The 19,654-nt window shown below is 39.5% G+C and overlaps 1 protein-coding gene across 1 annotated transcript; it reads right to left on the reverse strand.

The window, feature by feature from the left end:
• Nucleotides 1–246: 246 nt before the first annotated feature.
• LOC126972387 (methionine--tRNA ligase, mitochondrial) lies at nucleotides 247–18,887 on the reverse strand. Its single transcript, XM_050819098.1, has 10 exons — nucleotides 18,621–18,887; nucleotides 18,439–18,537; nucleotides 18,070–18,251; nucleotides 13,657–13,776; nucleotides 12,356–12,464; nucleotides 8,690–8,808; nucleotides 7,313–7,464; nucleotides 4,394–4,608; nucleotides 1,616–1,798; nucleotides 247–684 (listed from the first exon to the last, which is right to left on the reverse strand). The coding sequence occupies exons 1-10, from the start codon at nucleotides 18,703–18,705 to the stop codon at nucleotides 287–289; spliced, it is 1,662 nt and encodes a 553-aa protein (XP_050675055.1). The 5' UTR covers nucleotides 18,706–18,887; the 3' UTR covers nucleotides 247–286.
• Between the last annotated feature and the right edge of the window lie 767 nt (nucleotides 18,888–19,654).

The following is a 19,654-nucleotide window of genomic DNA, read 5'->3' on the forward strand; positions in this document are numbered from 1 at the left end:
GCCCCACAGAGTATTACGCACACACAGTGTTGTCAAAACAGGGAAGGATCTTAGTCCTTAATACTGTAAAAATAAGATTGTAAAGTAGAGGAGTGTTTTTTACAGGATAAGGTCATTTTATTGGTCATATCAGGTTCAGGGACTTTGACACTTTTACACTACTACTCAATCATTTTACTTGAATAAAAAATAAACGCGTCGACTTTAGAAGCCCCTCCGGAATTTTCGTCGGTTAAAAAAAAACAATTGTGGAAGTATAATACATCTATATTTCACAATCTTTACACTACACAGACGCCTTCTTCACTTTCTTCTCTGTATAAATCCGCGGAAACAACACAAACTTCCCGGCCTGTATGTTCTTGGGTTCATAGATAGCGCCCTTGAGTCGCCAAGATGCCGTCTCACAGTGTTGCCAGCTCCTACAAGTCTTCGGGACTTGCAACTTGTCCAGTAACCTCTCACTAATATCTGGTACCATTGGCTGAAGGATAATCGCGCATATCCTCAACGTCTCGAGCGTCAAATGTAGTACTACATCTAATTCTTTCTGGCGAGACGGATCTTTCCTCAGTTCCCAAGGTTTGGAAGTCTCAAAGAACTGATTGGCTGTCCGCAACACGGACATAACGGCGTCAGCCGCTTTGTAGAACTGATAGTTTGAATAGTGCTTGTGGCAAATTTCTGAAAATTATAATATTATTGATTTTTAAAGTCACTTGTAAAATTAATCCTTAATTATTAATTAATTTGTCGCTAAAAATGGGCTTGGTGCGAAAGTTGAGATCGAATCAGCAAAATAGCTAAACCAAAGTCACCGACATAGCCCACTTGATTGCGAAACTGAAGTGGCATTGAGCAGGGCACGTAGTTCGCCGGACAGATGGCCGTTAGTGCAGTAAAGTCCTCGAATGGCGACCGCGCACGGGAAGATGCATTGTTGGTAGACCCCCTACAAGATGGACCGACGATCTTTTAAATAAATATTGGGCAAATTTTTCTAAATTCCACTGTGTGATTTCTAAATTCCATTTTCTTGTAGTTAATATGCATGATAACTAGCTGGTGCACTCGGATTCACGTAAATAATATACTATGGCTCAAAAGATTAAAATCACTGCCACCAGCGCCACCTATCCGGCACTAAGGTAACTGAGTTCGTCGCAGTTGTTATACCGCCCTTTAAATGTGTGCAATTTCATTTCAATTGGGCTAGCAGTTCTAGTTTTCAGTTATTTAAAGCTAGGTATTTTCCAGCTAGGTTTTTACTAGTGGGAGGCTCCTTTTGCACAGGATGCGGGCTTGATTATGGGTACCATAACAGCGACTTTTTCTGCCGTGATTATATTATTTTGTTTCGGTCTGAAGGGCGCCGTATAGCTAGTGAAATTACTGCGCAAATGATACTTAACATCTTATGTCTCAAGGTGACGAGCACAATTATGGTGCCACTCAGAATTTTTGGGTTTTCAAGAAACCTGAGCGGCACTGCATCTTAATGGGCAGGGCGTATCAATTATCATCAGCTGAACGTCCTGCTGGTCTCGTCCCTTATGTCTTAAAAAAATATCAAATGGGCTAGCCGTTCAATCGATTGGATATATGACCCACTCACCAGGCAGCCGATCGACTTGTGTCATGAGCTGGTCAGTGACCGCTGGCTCCAGCCCACGAGGATGTAGCGGTGGCAGCTCAGCGCGAGGGTTGAGCGCGGGTCCGCAGCACCGACTCACCAGGTTACCCAGAGTGTCCGCCAGCTCCGAGTTGGCCACGTTGATTAGCTTTGTTTCACTGTAGTCTGAAAAATTACTATCATTATACTAAATTTGTAACCAAAATCTTGCCAAGTGCGCCAACCGTTTGAGTGACGAATGATTCGTAAATTTTGGTATGTCTTGTTAAACTCTCAGGTTGCGGCTTTTTTTTTTTTTTTTTTATGGAATAGGAGGACAAACGAGCGTACGGGTCACCTGGTGTTAAGTGATCACCGCCGCCCACACTCTCCTGCAACACCAGAGGAATCACAAGAGCGTTGCCGGCCTTTAAGGAAGGTGTACGCGCTTTTCTTGAAGGTACCCATGTCGTATCGTCCCGGAAACACCGCACAAGGAAGCTCATTCCACAGCTTCGTGGTACGAGGAAGAAAGCTCCTTGAAAACCGCACTGTGGAGGACCGCCACACATCCAGATGGTGGGGATGATATCGTAACTTGTGGCGTGTCGTGCGAAGGTGAAATTCGGCGGCAGGAATCAGGTTGAACAGCTCTTCGGAACACTCCCCGTGATAAATGCGGTAGAAGACACACAATGAAGCGACGTCTCTACGCAACGCCAAGTGATCCAGCCGTTCACAGAGTACTGGGTCCCCGACAATTCAAGCTGCTCTGCGTTGCACGCGGTCAAATGGATCGAGCTGATACTGGGGTGCGCCAGACCAGAGATGACAGCAATACTCCATGTGAGGCCGGACCTGCGCTTTGTAGAGCGCTAGAATGTGGGCCGGCTTGAAGTATTGCCGTGCTCTATTTATGACGCCCAGTTTCTTTGAAGCCAGTTTGGCTTTGCCCTCCAGATGGCCACGGAATTGGCAATTGCTCGAGATTTCGAGACCCAGTATTCCGATACTAGGCTTCATCTACATGATCTACTTTACAGTTGATAGCCTGCTCAACCCCAATATTCGCATATTAGGAAATTGACTTGATATGTCGCTCTTTCAAATCTAAACAATTAGTTATGTTTTTAAAGTGATAACCCTGTCTTCTAGGATTAATACATAAATAAAATTTTAAAATAAATTTTTATGAGCGATGCGGGACTCGAACCCACGACCTCTCGCGTTCCGTGCGCTCTTCCAACTGAGCTAACCGTTCGAGTGACGTATCGTCATAAAATCTTGTATGCTTTGTTCAACTCTCAGGTTGTGGCTTCATCTAGAGGATCTACTTTACGGTTAATAACCTGCTCTGGTCCTTACATATATAAATGGAAAATCTTATTGCTATTTTTGTTCACAACTGACGTGTTTCTTTCTTTTGGCGGGTTATGGTCGTACTCTTCCATATCACATCTTCTAGTTATTGTATAATATTAGAGTAAGTAGGCTAAGTTTTTATATGATTTAAAAGATGGGCTGGGAGTTCTTCTCCCCATATCATGGCCCCTTCATAAGACCAAGTATTGTTGCAATATGTTATGTTATTGTTACTCCCGTAACAAAAACTAAATAGTTTAAATTAAAAAAAAATCTTAATATTACCATAATTATTCACTTCTATTTGTCCAAATATATATTTTATCTGTCTTTTTCTTTTATAATACTACATTACCTAAAGCTAGTTATAAAATCGCTATTATTGTTGTATTTTCATAGTTATTAATTTATGCTAAACATGCTGAGTACACACCCTCGTGGAGTTGCAGCCTATCTTGTATTTAGCTAATAGTTTTCTTTGTTTATTATGTATTTGTTGTAATTCTGTTGTGTGTACCTATTAAATAAATAAATAAATAAACATATTTCTATCTTCATATAGACAGAAAAAAGAAAGCATTGTGATACGTAGATAGATGGGAGGTATTTATCCTGAAGTCTGCGCAAAGGAGCTGCCAAGTGCTACTGTTTGGTGGGGCTTAACGCTATTTCATCTGGCTTTTAAGAAGCATTCCGCGTTGGATAGCTAGGCTGATCCGTTGACCGAAATAGTTGCCAGCGCTTGGGTTCCAAAAGCCCTATTGAGGCGCGTAGATTAGTAATTTGTACATGTGATGTTAAGGGTTTTTGCCTTTGTTTTTTATGGTGCCTCCATATTGAATGATTGGCGTATAGGCTTAGTTCTGTAGCATACGCGGTTAAAAAGATTAGATAATTAACTGACATAGATACGGCGCGACTAGTATGTATACATTAGTTATTTTCATAGTATTATATGCTATGGTATATTGTTATGGGGCAGTGCAGCCGATAATAATGTAACTATACCATAAATGATTTTCTTAATATACCACAGACTGGGAATGAAGCGAACACCCTGAGACTCTTTAATTATAATGTTTATTGTACGATATTATATTGTTATCCATATTTTTATAAAAAAAAATCCCGCTTTCTTGCGCCCGTTCTTCTCAGGTCTGAGGCAGTCTCTTTTGAATGGGTGGTAGTTGTTGACGTTCAATAAGTGATTTTGAATCTTATTTTGTATAAAAATATTTGACTTTGAATACATTCTCCGCGCCTCTGGGCCCAACGGACCAAGTGTCTCGACGACATGGCACAAAGAAAATATAATATTAGTAAGTTAATATATCGTTGTCTTGCCACCCATAGTACAGGTTATGCGTAGTTTGTTTTATAATATCAAATGATAATTTAAAATGCATGGCCTAAGCTTACTTGCATCGTCCTGTAAGGTGGCTTCCCGCAGAAGAAGATACCTGAGGGCAGTTCCGTAGGCGGTACCGGCGGCATTCAACGGTGGCCTCACCACGTTCCCGAGGGACTTGGACATTTTCACACCGTCTACTGTCCAGTGGCTGTGACACAGGATGCCACGTGGCGGCGGCCATCTCGCAGCCATCAGAAACGCCGGCCAGTAGATGCCGTGGAATCTGTGATGTTTTAAATCTTTATTTAGAGGGTTTGATCACAGAGAGAACATATTTCACAACCACACTGCTAGTATATTGCTAGTGAAATTACTGGGCAAATGAGACTTAACATCTTATGTCTCAAGGTGACGAGCGCAATTGTAGTGCCGTTCAGAATTTTTGGGTTTTTCAAGATTCCTGAGCGGCACTGCATTGTTATGGGTAGGGCGTATCAACTACCATCTGAGCTGAACGTCCTGTTCGTCTCGCCCCTTATTTGCATAAAAAAATTGTATATTGATGACCTTGCATCTATTTGTATTACAACAGAATAGAATCAAGAAATACAACGTTCTAGAAATCGTCTGCTACTTTGCAAAACGTGCCCAACTCACGTTACATCATGCGACACGAGGCGCTACGCAGCAACTGTTCTTTGATCTCTTCACCATAGTTACGTATTTCTTCTGGGGTTAATACGTCACAACAACCGACTCATCATAGTGCGCCAATCCATGCGACGAGGGTATAAAAGAGCGGTTTTCGCCTCATTCAATATCTCAGCGGATACTCCATAGGGAGTGCCGATTGCGCCTCTCTCTCCCCAAGAGAAGGTCGCCTTCGATGAAGGCTTAGAGCGCACCTGCCCAAAGCCAACTGCAGGTGACGTTTAGTGGGTAGGCACCTAGGTTTTCACGTGAGTCCCACATAACCAACGCAGACTTAGGGTGCGTTGGTATGCATGAGCATTCACCACCTCCCTCCCGTAGTTATCCCGGAGGGTTTCCCTTGTTTGGGCGCAAAAAAATGTCATTCAATTCAGTCTCGTGGCAGAATTTGGCGAGTCAACATCTCCTGAAGATTCCTAAGTGTAGAGGTGAAACACGTGTTGACATGATTAAAGACAAAACTTAGCGGAATTTGCACTCAATAAAAATCATAACATTTGGACAATATAGGAATACTTATTGCTCTCATTTCACATAAGTTTATTTGGAATTTATTGTAAAACCTTATTTTTTTTTTATGAAAATAAAGGACGAGACGAGCAGGAGGTTCAGCTGATGGTAATTGATATGCCCTGCCCATTACAATGCAGGGACGCTCAAGATTATTGAAAAACCCAAAAATGGTGAGCGGCACTACAACTGCGCTCGTCACCTTAAGACATATTCAAATTCATGTAGTTCACGGAAATGACACTTTTGAATGTCAAAAAAAAAATGTTTCTTATTGAATTTACCGCTACTTCGTAAAGGGTTGAGCTAATGAGAAGAAGTAGCAAGAAACTCATTGCCACTCTTTTTAGTCAAGATTTACATTTTAATTGTTTTACAAATCATTTCAATTACAATATATGCAAAGTGACGCAACAAAAATACTCAAATGTCAAAAACTGAAAGGCTTACACGAGTAAGTCAAAAAAAGAAAAAAAAAAGTAAATTAATACTTATAAACACAAGAGTTATTGAGTATAGTAGATGCATCAATCCACACATACCGTAAATAAATAGAGGCATTATGTGAGCATTTCATTAAATAAAATATATAATAACTTTAACTTTAAAGGAAATAATAATAATAAAAAACACATCAAGCAGACCCAGATCTCGGTAACAAAATCATCCAGCCACCAGTAATGATAATAAGATGTCAAGTCTCATTTGCCCAGTAATTTTACTAGCTACGGCGTCCTTCAGACCGAAACACAGTCATGCTTACACATTACTGCTTACGGCAGAAATATTTATTTATACAAATTTAAACGTTACATTTGTACATTTAAATTGGTTACTGGCATATAATAAAAAAGTAAAAGAATTATAAATATAAATACAAAATCGATGCTGCGATTTGTTAAACATACCTAAAAAACAAAAAGGAAATTGACCTCACAGAAAGTAACTCCTCTGGAGTTCTGAGGGAGCTGTGATTTATCTATGGTTATTCACACAATCATAAGTGAAGCACATTTCCAAAAAATATATTTTTTTATGGAAAAGGAGGACAAACACGCGTACGGGACACCTGGTGTTAAGTGATCACCACCGCCTACATTCTCTTGCAACACCAGAGGAATCACGGAAGCGTTGCCGGCCTTTAAGGAAGGTGTACGCGCTTTTTTTGAAGGTACCCATGTCGTATCGCACCGGAAACATAGCACATTCTTCATTCTTTGTAGTACGTGGAATAAAGTTCCTTGATAACCGCTCTGTGGACGATCGCCACACATCGAGACGATGGGGATGATATCCTAATTTGTGGCGTGTCGTGCGAAGGTGGAATTTAGCACAGATCGCCCTGGGTATTCTGTGGTGCGTGACCGTGACATTGTGCCCGTTGAAATCACCCAAAACTACGATTTCAGCAGAGGGGATCTGTGCAAGCACGTCGTCGATCCATTTCTGCGTTACCACTATGGGACCTGTAGACACACACACATAGATGAGGACGCAATCCTCAAAATCTTCACGGAGCCAGAGACTAGACAGGTTCTTATCGTAAAAATTGTCGAGACGACGACAGCAGACATACCTCGGCATGAGGCAAAAATTATGCTCATTTTTTGCGTCGCTAGCTTCAGATCTCGTCTCCGTAACGAAACACAAGGCCGGCTGCGCCGTCTCAAAGTGGTTATGTATATTTGGATATTTTATCCTTATCGTGAAGAATTTTTCATTACAACATAATAATGAATTATTAATAAGAATTTAAGGTAGCTTACTTCAGTATATCCTTGCCGAGCACATGTAGGTCTGCGGGCCACGGCCTGTTCTTCTGCTTCATCAGATCTTCATCGGGATATCCGATCACCGACAGATAGTTGATGAGCGCGTCCAACCACACGTAGATACTCTGCTCCTCATCATCAGGCACCTATCAAATATTATTCAGTTATCTCTATATAAATAGAAAACAAGATTAAGGTAAACTGTAGGTAAATTAAAAAGATTTTAAGTTGTCATGTAAGTGAATTGCAATAATTCTTTATGAGAATAAATATGTTAACCCAATATCACAACCATCATTATTTTGAAATTACACAACCTCCATTATCGTGCAATAATATTGTGCATGCGTGGGCCACTTAAACGAAAGAGCTTTGGTAAAAGCTATGGCTAGCCTTCATTAATTAATAATTAATATAATTAAATAACTGACTGGTACCTCCCAGGCAAGTGGCATTTAAAAGGGACCAAGGGGCAAGCAAAATATAAATGATCAAATCAATAGTTTCACAGAGTAACAATTGAGAAAGGGGTTCCTAATGAAAGCATCCCGAGTTGTCACTGGATGAAACAAAAAAATTCCAGACTTATGAAGAAACTAGCTGACCCGGCAAACGTTGTTTTGCCATATAAATTGTATTGATCTTGTGCTTGCTAGTTGATAAGAGATGGCGCTAGTATGTATTCTTTAGTAACAATCACACTTCTTTTATATTTTGTATAATTCACACTATAGTTTTATGAATTATAGCCTATTTGTTATTCTGGTGTGTAAGCTATATTATTGTAAAGTTTCATCAAAATCTATTCAGTAGATTTTGCGTTAAAGAAGTTCAAACATACATCCAGACATACAAACTTTCACATTTATAATATGAGTAGGATATTGGAAGTAACAACTAAACTGCATTCACTTATCGACAAGTTTCTCTTTGGATTACCAAACAACACAATATGTGGGTTATCGTTTTTTTTATTTTTTATAACAATAAGGGACGAGACGGACAGGACGTTCAGCTGATGGTTATTGATACGCCCTGCCCATTACAATGCAGTGTCGCTCAGAATTCTTGAAAAACCCAAAAATTCTGAGCGGTACTACAATTGCGCTCGTCATCTTGAGACATAAGATGTCAAGTCTCATTTGCCCAGTAAATTCACTAGCTACGGCGCCGTTCAGACCGAAACACAGCAATGTTTACACATTACTGTTTCACGGCAGAAATAGGCGTCGTCTATGGAACAATTTCTCATACTCATCTCAAACTTACTGAATTTCAGCCTTGTTACACTTTGGAAGTGAGATATCGAAATAATAATACAAGCGAGGTCATTGATGTTGTTATATATTCTTGGGTATATTTGATGTTTACCCGTATAGCCCAGTGCACCCTGCTAGCAGGTCGGCTGACTGATATATCCGGGAAGTAGACCTCGTTCTCCAGCATATCTTGCAACTGTTTTTGGAACTTGCTCGGTCTAATCACTCCATCTGAAGAACAGAACATAGTTATATCATAATCAGCCGAACGACGTCCGATAATATATTCATTTCAACGATAAACTAATACATAAATATCAATAGTTTCGAACTATTGCCGGTAGGTGGCGATCTGCGCCAATATATGCGTGGTAGTTATAATGATAACCCTAATGCCAAATAACCAATAGACATCTTCCGGAAATTGTCGTGCCAAATGGAACTAAAATTGTTGCCGACCCATGTCATATCGTCCCGGAAACACCGCACAGGGAGGCTCATTTCTCATTCTTTGTAGTACGTGGAAGAAAGTTCACATCCAGATAGTCAAATAACTGTGTGCTAACGAAAATGTAACACTAGAAAAGTCAGTATTTTGATGTGTTCTTCGACGCATAATATTAATACAACTGCTCCATCTTCACGGACTGATGATGCAAATGAGAATGAAAGTGACGTATATAATATAGATAGCTTAGAAGAAAATGGAGACATAATGTCTTGTTTCATAGATCATAAACAAGCTTGTGAATATATAAAGCAAATAGTTGGATATATAGTTGGTTTTGTGGTGAGATCTCTATGTCACCATTTATAATGCTTGGGTTGCATGGACTTGTTAACTGTGAATAGTAAGTTTGAGTACCACAAATTAGTAAGCTCACGAAACGGATGTGGAATAATATATGCCTCAAGCGACGCATATGAGGTTTGTAAAGCTGCAGCATTTGTAATATAATAGTTTACATTACAATATTAAATAAGTTTTAAGCTTGGTGAAAAATCGTAAGCGTTACATTTATACTAGTAATCCTGATACTCTATGTCCATTTCAATATCTCGTAGCCCAACCCTTGATTAAAAATACTCATTAAAAAGTATTGAAAATGATGAAATTTGAGTTATTTTCAATAATCCTAATTCATTTTTATGTATTTATTTATATGCAATTTATATGAATCGACAGTTTATTTCTTCAATACTTTTCAATGAGTATATTTTATCAGGAACTTTTCAGAAGTTTCACTTCTACCGTGTGATGTTATATCGAGTCCACGACCTGTACCAGCCGGTATACCACAGGGTTCAATCTTAGGGCCCTATTTATTCGTGATGTACCTAAATGACATCAAAAAACAACCTCATACCCACCTCGCTGGATTTGCAGACGATACTGCGAGTTTTACGTCTTCTGATGACATTGATATTATAATATCACGCCTTCAGTGGTCACTGGAACTACTTATCACTTATTTCACCAAGTGGAAGTAAAAAATAAATACCCTTAAAACGGAAGCTATTATGTTTACTCGAAAACGCTCATCTCCAATTCGCAAACTAAGAATAGACGGCCAACTTATCCCATAGAGTACTACGGTAAAATACCTGGGTCTAATACTAGATAATAAGCTAAACTGGACACAAAATACAAATGCTCTTCATGTAAAAGGTATTAAAGCAATTAACGCTCTCAGTCCTGTGCTTAACCGCAAATCAAATTTAAGTTGCAACACTAAAATGCGTATATATTCTAGTCTTGTCAGGCCATGCATTACATATGCTGCTCCCGTGTGGTGCAGCACTTGCAATACTAATTACGATATAAATTCAATCAATACAGAATAAAGCCATTAAAATTTCATATAATACCGTGTTTCGAACTAACCTGAAAAAATTACAATTTAATAAAAAAAAATCCATTAATCAAAGACTTCATATTTAGGATATCTAAGAAATTCTATATTTTTAAAAATCCGACTCATAAGAATCCCTTAATTTCCTCAATTGGTAGAACCCGCTTAAATAACTTACGATACGCTGGCAGGTATAATCGATATCGCCTCCCACATCACTATTTCCTCGAGTATGGATAACGTCACATAATACCGGTTTTAACTAGCTTGGTGTCGCAGGCTCGCAGCCTGTAGGTATTGTTATCCGTTACCTTACGCATTGATGCAATGCTATAATTTTGATAATGACTGTATAACTACGTTATTGTTTTCTCCATGATTAGTATTGAACAATTTAATTGTGTTTAATGTGCTAGTATTATGTCACAATAATACTTATATTGCAAAATAATATTGTTATACCTTCTTAAAAATAATTTAAGTAGGTACATAATCTAAAACTTGTATGACCATAAAGTCAGCGAGATGTTTTTGTATTTTAATACCTACCTATTTCATTATCTTGTTTATTAAGTTTATATTGTTTTACATCTAAATATTTTAAAAAGACGTAATTAGTCTATGTAAAATAATTGTCTTTAAGTGATTATGTACAGTATCCATTGTATTAGATTTTAAGCTTATGGTAAATAAAGACCTTTATAAACTAACTAAACTAACTTCTACCGTGTGTGACTTGCACACACGCACACACACACATATATTTCTTTATTTATATACATACATACATATTTAATACATATATTTCAAGTTGGTCAGCCGATTTGGCTCTAAAGATATTGATGACATTTCCTGGTTCCTCTACTGTGGAAAAATTAGTGTCACAGATTTTGATATTAGTTTTGCCGAGTTTTTCTACATTTCTACTATTTTAATACATACATACATATTTAATACATATATTTCAAGTTGGTCAGCCGATTTGGCTCTAAAGATATTGATGACATTTCCTGGTTCCTCTACTGTGGAAAAATTAGTGTCACAGATTTTGATATTAGTTTTGCCGAGTTTTTCGCGCCCTTGACAGTCAGGTGAATGTTTCTTTTCATAAAGTTTCATCTCTACAACCGCAAACCCACTAACCCTAAACATACGAGCAAGTTGTTAACCAGGAACTAGAATATACCTGGTATAGATGATCATTTTCTGCAATTTGACATCAACTTTGCGTTAATACGGCCCTGGGTTCAGGCCCTATTGAGCCTATAGTTTTAAGACGAGATGTTAAGTTATGTAAGTAAGACTTACCTTGTAAGAGTGTAAGCTAAGCATACTCTTTGATTTAGGTTTTATAGACATTTGATACCTGAAATTATGCTGAACTTAAGCTAAGACAGCCCAATGTAAAAGTCAAGTTTCAGCTAAGTTTTTTTGTAAGTAAAGTCTGAGCAAAGTTTTTAGCACGCTTTATAGATCTTAGCCTAAGTATCATTACGATGTTTTCCTCCATCATATTAAAATCGAAAATCGTAAGAGGTATCTGGTGAGGTTTGAATACGCAGATTACACCCGTATTACGTGCAAAGTACCATCCGCATCACGTAGACGTCTGGCATTCCACAACCGCGCGTTTTGTTCGAAATTTCTTGCCTCGCACAGCCACTTTGTGGATTCAACTACCGGCAGCGGTCTTCCCGAACAGATACGACTTAGGGACCTTCAAGAAAAAAGCATACTTCTACGTTAAAGGCCGGCAACGCATTTCTTGACACACCTGTTGTTGCGGATGTCCATGGGCGGTTACCTCAGCTCTCCCCATCCCGTGAGCCTCTTGCCCGTTCGCCCCCTCGCATATAAAAACAACACCCGCCTAAGATCACGTGGTCGATTTACTCATTACTGTCAGATATTTCGAAAACCGTTACCTGTTCTCAGCCACTGTTGCAGTTGTGTTTTGAAGGCGCTCAGCCTGAACATGTAGTTGGTCTCCTCCGTCCATTCCAATTTATGACCCGACTCAACTGATACTCGAACCTGAGACATGACATAACTATATAGAAATAAATCACATGTATATAAGAGTGTAATGTTTAGATAAAAATATATAAAAGGTATTTATTTCATAGATTTCATTATAAATGTCAATTAAACCACCTCCACACATCGGAAACTCGAAAAAATTAAAAAAAAAAACAGAGAAGAAACTGCGCAAAAAAATCTCGCAGTATTTTGGCTCTTTAAAAAAATATATAGATACATAGTTGTACTTATGTCATTGTTATACGACAAACAAGTTCTAGAAGTGTAGCCAGGCGAGTGAAACGGGATACCTTTCGTTCGATGTTGTTGTTTTTATGTAGACCGCGCCGTATAACCATAATCTAGTCTGTATCGTGTTAACTTTTAGAAGGAGCCCTTTTCCATATACCCCAGGTACCCATTTGTATATGCAATACTTTTATATACTAGCTGATTCCCACAACTTCGTCCGCGTAGATAAGGGTTTTTTAAAATAATAAGCAAGTTTGGAATTGAAGATTATCTCGTGTCCTATTCCAGTTCCGGTTCCCGTTTTCGCTCCCGTTCCCAACATATTATAATATGAATCTTATTTTGAGGAAGATTGCTATGGCAAACTGAACCTACTATTGGTATAGCTATATAATACAGCTCATCGACTTGAATTTCAATTTTTAACAAATCTCGCGGGAACCATTGATTTTTCCGGGATAAAATCGGTTCAGTAGCTTCGTCATAAAAGCGTAACAAATTTATAATATAACTTCACTGGGGAATAAAAGTGATGACGATTTTTTCTTATGAAAATAAGAGACGAGCCGAGCCGGACGTTAAGCTGATGGTAATTAATACGCCGTGCCCATTACAATGCAGTGCCGCTCAAAATTCTTGAAAGACCCCAAAATTCTGAGCGGCACTACAACTGCGCTCGTCACCTTGAGACATAAGATGTTAAGGGCAAATGAGTGCCCAGAAATGTCAATAGCTAGGGCGCCCTTTAGACCGAAACACAGTAATGCTTACACATCGCTGCTTCACGACAGGAATAGGCGCCGTTGTGGTACCCATAATCTAGCCGGCATCCTGTGTAAAGGAGCCTGTAAAGGAACTGGTAAAATTCAAATGAACCTGAAGATACTGTGCAAGAAAGCAAGTAGGTAATGGTAAATAATAAAAAATAAAACTAATTTCGCTTTACTGATCTCACCTTACCATCATGAGTGTTCTCTTCTCTCGTGTGTGACTCTGGTACAAATGCCTCGTCATTGACACTGTACCATCCCGAGTACTTCGCCTTGTATATATAGTCATCTTTGACAAGTCTTCGCTAAAAATGATTACATTAACTAAATATTTTTTATAAAAAGATTGGAAAACATATGTTATTCATTGACAAAATTATGTATTTATTTCTGTGTTAATTTCTAGGGTTCCGTTTGCGTAGAAAATAAAAAAATACATATAAGCAATTTGTTACTTTTGTTAATCTGCATTTTTAATCCCAGAAAGAAAGAACACAGAATACTGGCGTGAAGTAGCGAGCTTGTGCCGCTATGTTTCGCATGGGTTAGTGTCAATAAGATTATGAAAGCGGTCCTCAGAGATAGTACCCCAGGAGGGTACCGGAGAATCCCTCACCGAGCATTCTCGCTCGGGCTGCCCCTCGTATTCTGGGGAGGGCACAGTACCGCGCAAATCAAAGGACAAACAGGGCAGCAACACCACGGCACCCCACTCCACGCTTAATGTGGACTTTTGTAACATCAGGGGAATTCACTCCAATTTAAACGCCGTCCACCACCACCTTGAGACGGCGCAGCCGGCCTTGTGTTTCCTTACTGAGACGCAGATATCTCGACCTAGCGATACGTCATAAAAGGAATAAAAGGCATTTATTTTCTCAAAATTGATTCCTTTAGAATTCTTTTTGATGTCACTTCTAATATAGTAGATATACTACCGCTTCGGAAACAAATGGCACTCTGAGAGAGAAGAAGCGGCGCAAGAAACTCTCCCAGCATTCTTTTTTTTGCGCTCTTTTTAATAAAAATATACAATATTGTACTTTCATTGCTATTGCTAGAAAATAATTAACACTATGTCAATGTCAGCAGCACTGAAGTACACTAACGTAGCGGTCGCAACATTAGTGTACTCTCTAATCTTTCTAACAGCATATGCCGCAGAGCTGAGTCTATCTGCTAGTTGGACAATATGTGGACCCCACTGAAGCTTTTTATCTAACGTGATACCCAAGAAGACCGTAGTGTCCACAAGTTCCAATTTCTGGTCATTTATAAGTACGTTGGTTTGTACCTCCGCTGTTTGGTGTAATGAACCGTAAACACTTAGTTTGGTTTTAGTGGGCACTGTTTAAGTGCAGATTATTCGTCTCAAACCAACGCACTATCTTTGAGAGTGCATTGTTTACCTCGTCATCAATATCTGCACTTCGTTTCACTTTAAAAATAAGTGAAGTATCATCAGCAAACAATACAATCTCATGGCTATCATCTACACAAACGGTAGATCGTTAATATTTATAAGAAACAAGAAAGGACCGAGAATAGAACCCTGCGGAATACCTATTCCCACAGGTTTACCCGAAGACCGTTTACCATTTACATCGACTATCTGAACTCTTTCGCTTAAATATGATTTTAACAGATTAAGGGGTCTATTTTTTACTCCATAATGCTTTAGTTTTAGGAGTAAAGTTTCATGGTGGACGCAGTCAAATGCTTTGGACAAATCACAAAAAATGCCCAATGCATCCTGTGACTCTTCCCAGGCGTCAAAGATGTGCTCAATGACTCTAGTACCCGCATTAATTGTTGATTAGCCCCTAGTGAAACCAAATTGTTTTTTGTTCAATAATTTACAAAAATGCTTTTGTGCAAAAGTTTTAAAAAAATTATTTACTATAAACAGGCAGCACTGAAATAGACATATTTAACGTACCCCGGGTACAAAATTGAGCATAATTTTTTGCCTCATGCCGGGTATGTGTGTACTTTAGGAAGGACATCTGCTGTCGCCGTCTCGGCAATTTTGAGGGTAGGGACCTGTCTGCTCTATGGCTCCGCGTAGATTTAGAGGACCGCGTCCGCATCTATACGTGTGTCTACAGGTCCCATAGTGGTAAGGCAGAAACGGATCACCTCATGGGCTGCGTTCAAGCGGCAATTGACGACGTGCTTGCACAGATCCCCTCCGCTGAAATCGTAGTCTTGGGTGATTTCAACGGGCACAATGCCGAATGGCTTGGATCACGTACCACAGACTACGCAGCGCGATCTGTGCATAATTTTGCATTGGCGTATGGTCTGTCACAATTGGTTGAGACGCCAACGCGGCTCCCGGATGTGGGTAGCCACATGCCGTCCTTATTGGATCTTCTGCTGACCACAAATCCCGATAGTTACCAGATCTCTGTCGACGCCCCTCTCGGAACGTCCGACCATTGCCTGGTCAGGAGTGTAGTTCGTATCCGACGCCAACGTCTCAGACCACCAGCGACCCGCCGCGTTAGGCACTACAAGTCAGCAGATTGGGATAGGATGCGTTCCTTTTTTTCATCCTACCCTTTGGGTTTGTTTCCCTTCGGATGATCCTAGTGCCTGCGCCGTTGCAGTAGCCGATGTGATACTGCAGGGTTTAGATATTTTTAAACCAAGCTCTGTAGTACTGATCGGTGGCAGATCACATCACTCATTTGATGCGTCAGTTAAAGCAGCATCTGACTGCAAAAAACAGGCGTATCGAACTTGGGATGCGGCGCTGGGCTCAAAGGATCCGAACTGCAAAGTTCTAAAGAGGAAATATAACCGTGCCTCCAGATTTTTTAAGCGGCAAATCACCCGAGCGAAGTCAAAGCACGTCGTCAAAATCGGCAACCAGTTACCCGACCGGAACACGCAAGTTCTGGTCGTTTTCGAAAGCTGCTCTTGGTAACTTCAACCAGCCGTTCATGCCGCCGTTGCACATGATTAATGACACCGTGGCCCATACGGCAAAAGAGAAAGCCGATCTCCTGTGCGCTGTTTTTGCCTCCAACTCGACTCTTGACGACAACGGAAAAAAGTTTATTCCGGCACTCTTATTCCAAAGGCGTAGTCCCTGACTCATGGAAGTCAGCCCTAGTCCATCCGATCCAAAAAAGGAGACAGTTCGGATCCGGCAAACTACAGGCCTATTAGTCTATTACATCCCTGCTCTCCAAAATCATGGAGAGCATAATCAGCCGTCAGCTCTTGGTATACCTAGAGGGTCACCAGTTGATCAACGACCGACAATACGGCTTTCGCCATGGTCGGTCAGCAGGTGATCTTCTGGTATACCTAACACATAGATGGGCTGCGGCTATTGAAAGCAAGGGGGAAGGCCTGGCAGTAAGCCTGGATATAGCGAAGGCCTTTGATCGTGTATGGCACAAGGCGCTCCTCTCAAAACTTCCATCATTTGGGCTTCCCGAGAGCTTGTGCAAGCGGACCTCCAGCTTCCTCACTGGGCGCAGCATACAGGTCGTTGTCGACGGACATTGCTCGAACCCGAAGCCCGTGAGTGCTGGAGTGCCCCGAGGCTGTGTGCTACCTCCTACGCTGTTTCTTCTGCATATCAATGATATGTTGGACACTTCCAACATTCATTGCTATGCGGACGACAGCACTGGTGATGCCGTATACACGGGCAATGCAGGTCTCTCTCGGGAAATCGTCGACCAGTGCCGGGAGAAACTTTTGTCGCGGAATGGGGTAAATTGAACCTTGTCCAATTTAACCCCCAGAAGACTCAAGTTTGCGCGTTTATGTCTCTTCATTGTGTGTCTTCTACCGAATTTATCATGGGGAGTGTTCCGTTTAACCTGATTCCTGCCGCCGAAATTCCACCTTCACACGACACGGCACAAGTTAGGATATCATCGCCACCATCTGGATGTGTGGCGGTCCTCCACAGTGAGGTTTTCAAGGAGCTTTCTTCTTCACAAAGCTGTGGAACACTCCTGTGATTTCTCTGGTGTTGCAAGAGATTGTGGGTGGCGGTGATCACTTAACACCAGGTGACCCGTACACTTGTTTGTCCTCCTATTCCATAAAAAAAAACAAAAATTAAGGGAGAAAAAAAAAATAACATTTGGTTTAGATTTGAAAGAGTGTTGCTCCTAAGTCAAATTTTTAATATGAAATTATTGGGGTTGATCATGTTATTAAGTGTAATGTAGATTCTGTGATGGGTGGAATAAAAATTTTTTCCAAAAATTATATCCACAAATAAAATTTAATAAAATATAAATTCCACCTCATTATTTACTGTCAAAAATTTTTAACAAATACCAGTTGGTAAAAATTTAAGGTCCTATAATGGGGCAACCAGGGTAAGGCAGGATACATACAGATACAGATATATATATATATATATTAGCAAAACTGTGTGAGTGGTTGTGTCAGTTGGCTATTAAACAATATTTGTGTTTTGTATTCAGACAAAGATGGATATATAAAGATATAGGCTATCAAAATCATATTCCTTATTATGGTAATGAGCCCAACCCTTTGCTTATCTAAATAACCCAACCCTGAGTGAAAGAAAATGTGTCTGACATAAAAAGTAACAAACATACCCAGAAATGTTGGACTGCCTTTAGATGCCTCTCCTCAGTAGTTCTTATGAAATCTGTGTATTCTATGTGATACTCCTTAAACATATACTTATATTCCTGAGATATAGTGGTGCAATAGTCCGGTAAGCTGAGATTAGCTTTGGCTGCAGCCTGCTGTATTTTAGTGCCATGTTCATCAGTACCTACAATATAAATTTAACATTTTGTAAAAAAAAATAAGTGATTGGAAGTGTAGACACATTAGCTACAAACAAGTCAGGAATGGAGACAACTCTGCATCTTTTGTAGCAAGCATTTAGTCTATAAGCAGATTTAGTCAGGTTCAATTATACAGGAGCCAGCTTGTCATAATAATTATATTACAAATACCTGTGCTGAATGTGACATTAATATCTGAATTTGTTATTTTCTCAAATCTTTGAATTGCATCTGCTAAAACTGCTGTGTATAAGTGACCCAAGTGTGGAGCTGAAAAAATAATATGTATTGGCTATAGTCTTACATTCAAATTATACAAACTCAAATTAAATATGTCAATATTTCTAGCTTACCAGCATTAACGTAAAATATAGGCGTTGTTATGTAAAAAGGTCTTTTTGAGACGACAGAAGAAAGTAAATAATTTGTTAAACGCATTTTATGTTGAAATAAAACAAATTTAAGATTTATTACAAAAAGGCATTAAGAATAAATATAATAGGTATATAAGGTAAGTATGCATATATGAATGTGTGTGCATTTCCTAGAAATCTATTTAATTAATTACATTCTTTGAAAAATTATTAAAAAAAATAACAACAACCAACACACTTGAACTTGACACTTCACCAGTCACAGCTGTTTAGTTTTTTTTTAATTTAGTTAGTGGCACGGGATGTAAGTCTCTCTCATCACATCAACTTACAAGACGTGTAAACAAACTTCTTAGGGTACAAGCTTAGAATATCCTTTCCGGATCGGCGCGCTCCGGATCTCGCTGTACACTGTAGATCGGCAAGCTTCCGGCATTTTCGCGGCATTTTCCCCGTGTTTATTATTTTACGTGTAGTTATTAAATGCTTATAACTAGGGTGATTTGAGTGACTGTCACTGAAAGCTATTGAAACAAGCTATAAGACCATGTATAAATTATTCATATTGTCTTTCTTTTTTATTTCACACAGACTTTTCATTCGAAAAAAAGTGTAAAAATAGGTATATTTTAAAATAAATATTGTTATTATTGTTAATTACTTGTTTTATTTATTTCCTTTTATGTTTTTGTAATGAATAGTATATGTTAATTATAAAATAAAGCTTAAATCTCCACAAAGAACGATCTTCGTGTAAAGTCTTGATAACGACCGCTCGCTGCGCCGGCCGGGAACAAGTGGACACATAAGTGCTTTGTCCGTAAAGCTATGACGTCGAATATTGGTGGCCTTGAATCGTAACGGATCGAAATGTGTTTGGGAATTCACTCGTTCATAACTGCGTAGGCAAATAAACCATCTTGTACACCTAATAAGGGTGAAAACTGGATGAGGTAAAAGAGTGCCCCGCGGCACAGCCGCTCTTATTGTTTTTTGAATTACCAGTGCCCGCG

Source organism: Leptidea sinapis, chromosome 26 (genome assembly GCF_905404315.1).
Source record: "Leptidea sinapis chromosome 26, ilLepSina1.1, whole genome shotgun sequence".
Lineage (NCBI taxonomy): Eukaryota > Metazoa > Arthropoda > Insecta > Lepidoptera > Pieridae > Leptidea > Leptidea sinapis.

Coding starts and splice junctions, on each gene's coding strand:
- LOC126972387 (XM_050819098.1), bottom strand. CDS start 18,705: ATGCGTTTAACAAATTATTTACTTTCTTCTGTCGTCTCAAAAAGACCT. Junction 18,252..18,438: donor TAATGTCACATTCAGCACAG/GTATTTGTAATA, acceptor TTTATATTGTAG/GTACTGATGAACATGGCACT. Junction 7,465..8,689: donor GGGTGCACTGGGCTATACGG/GTAAACATCAAA, acceptor AATATTTGATAG/GTGCCTGATGATGAGGAGCA.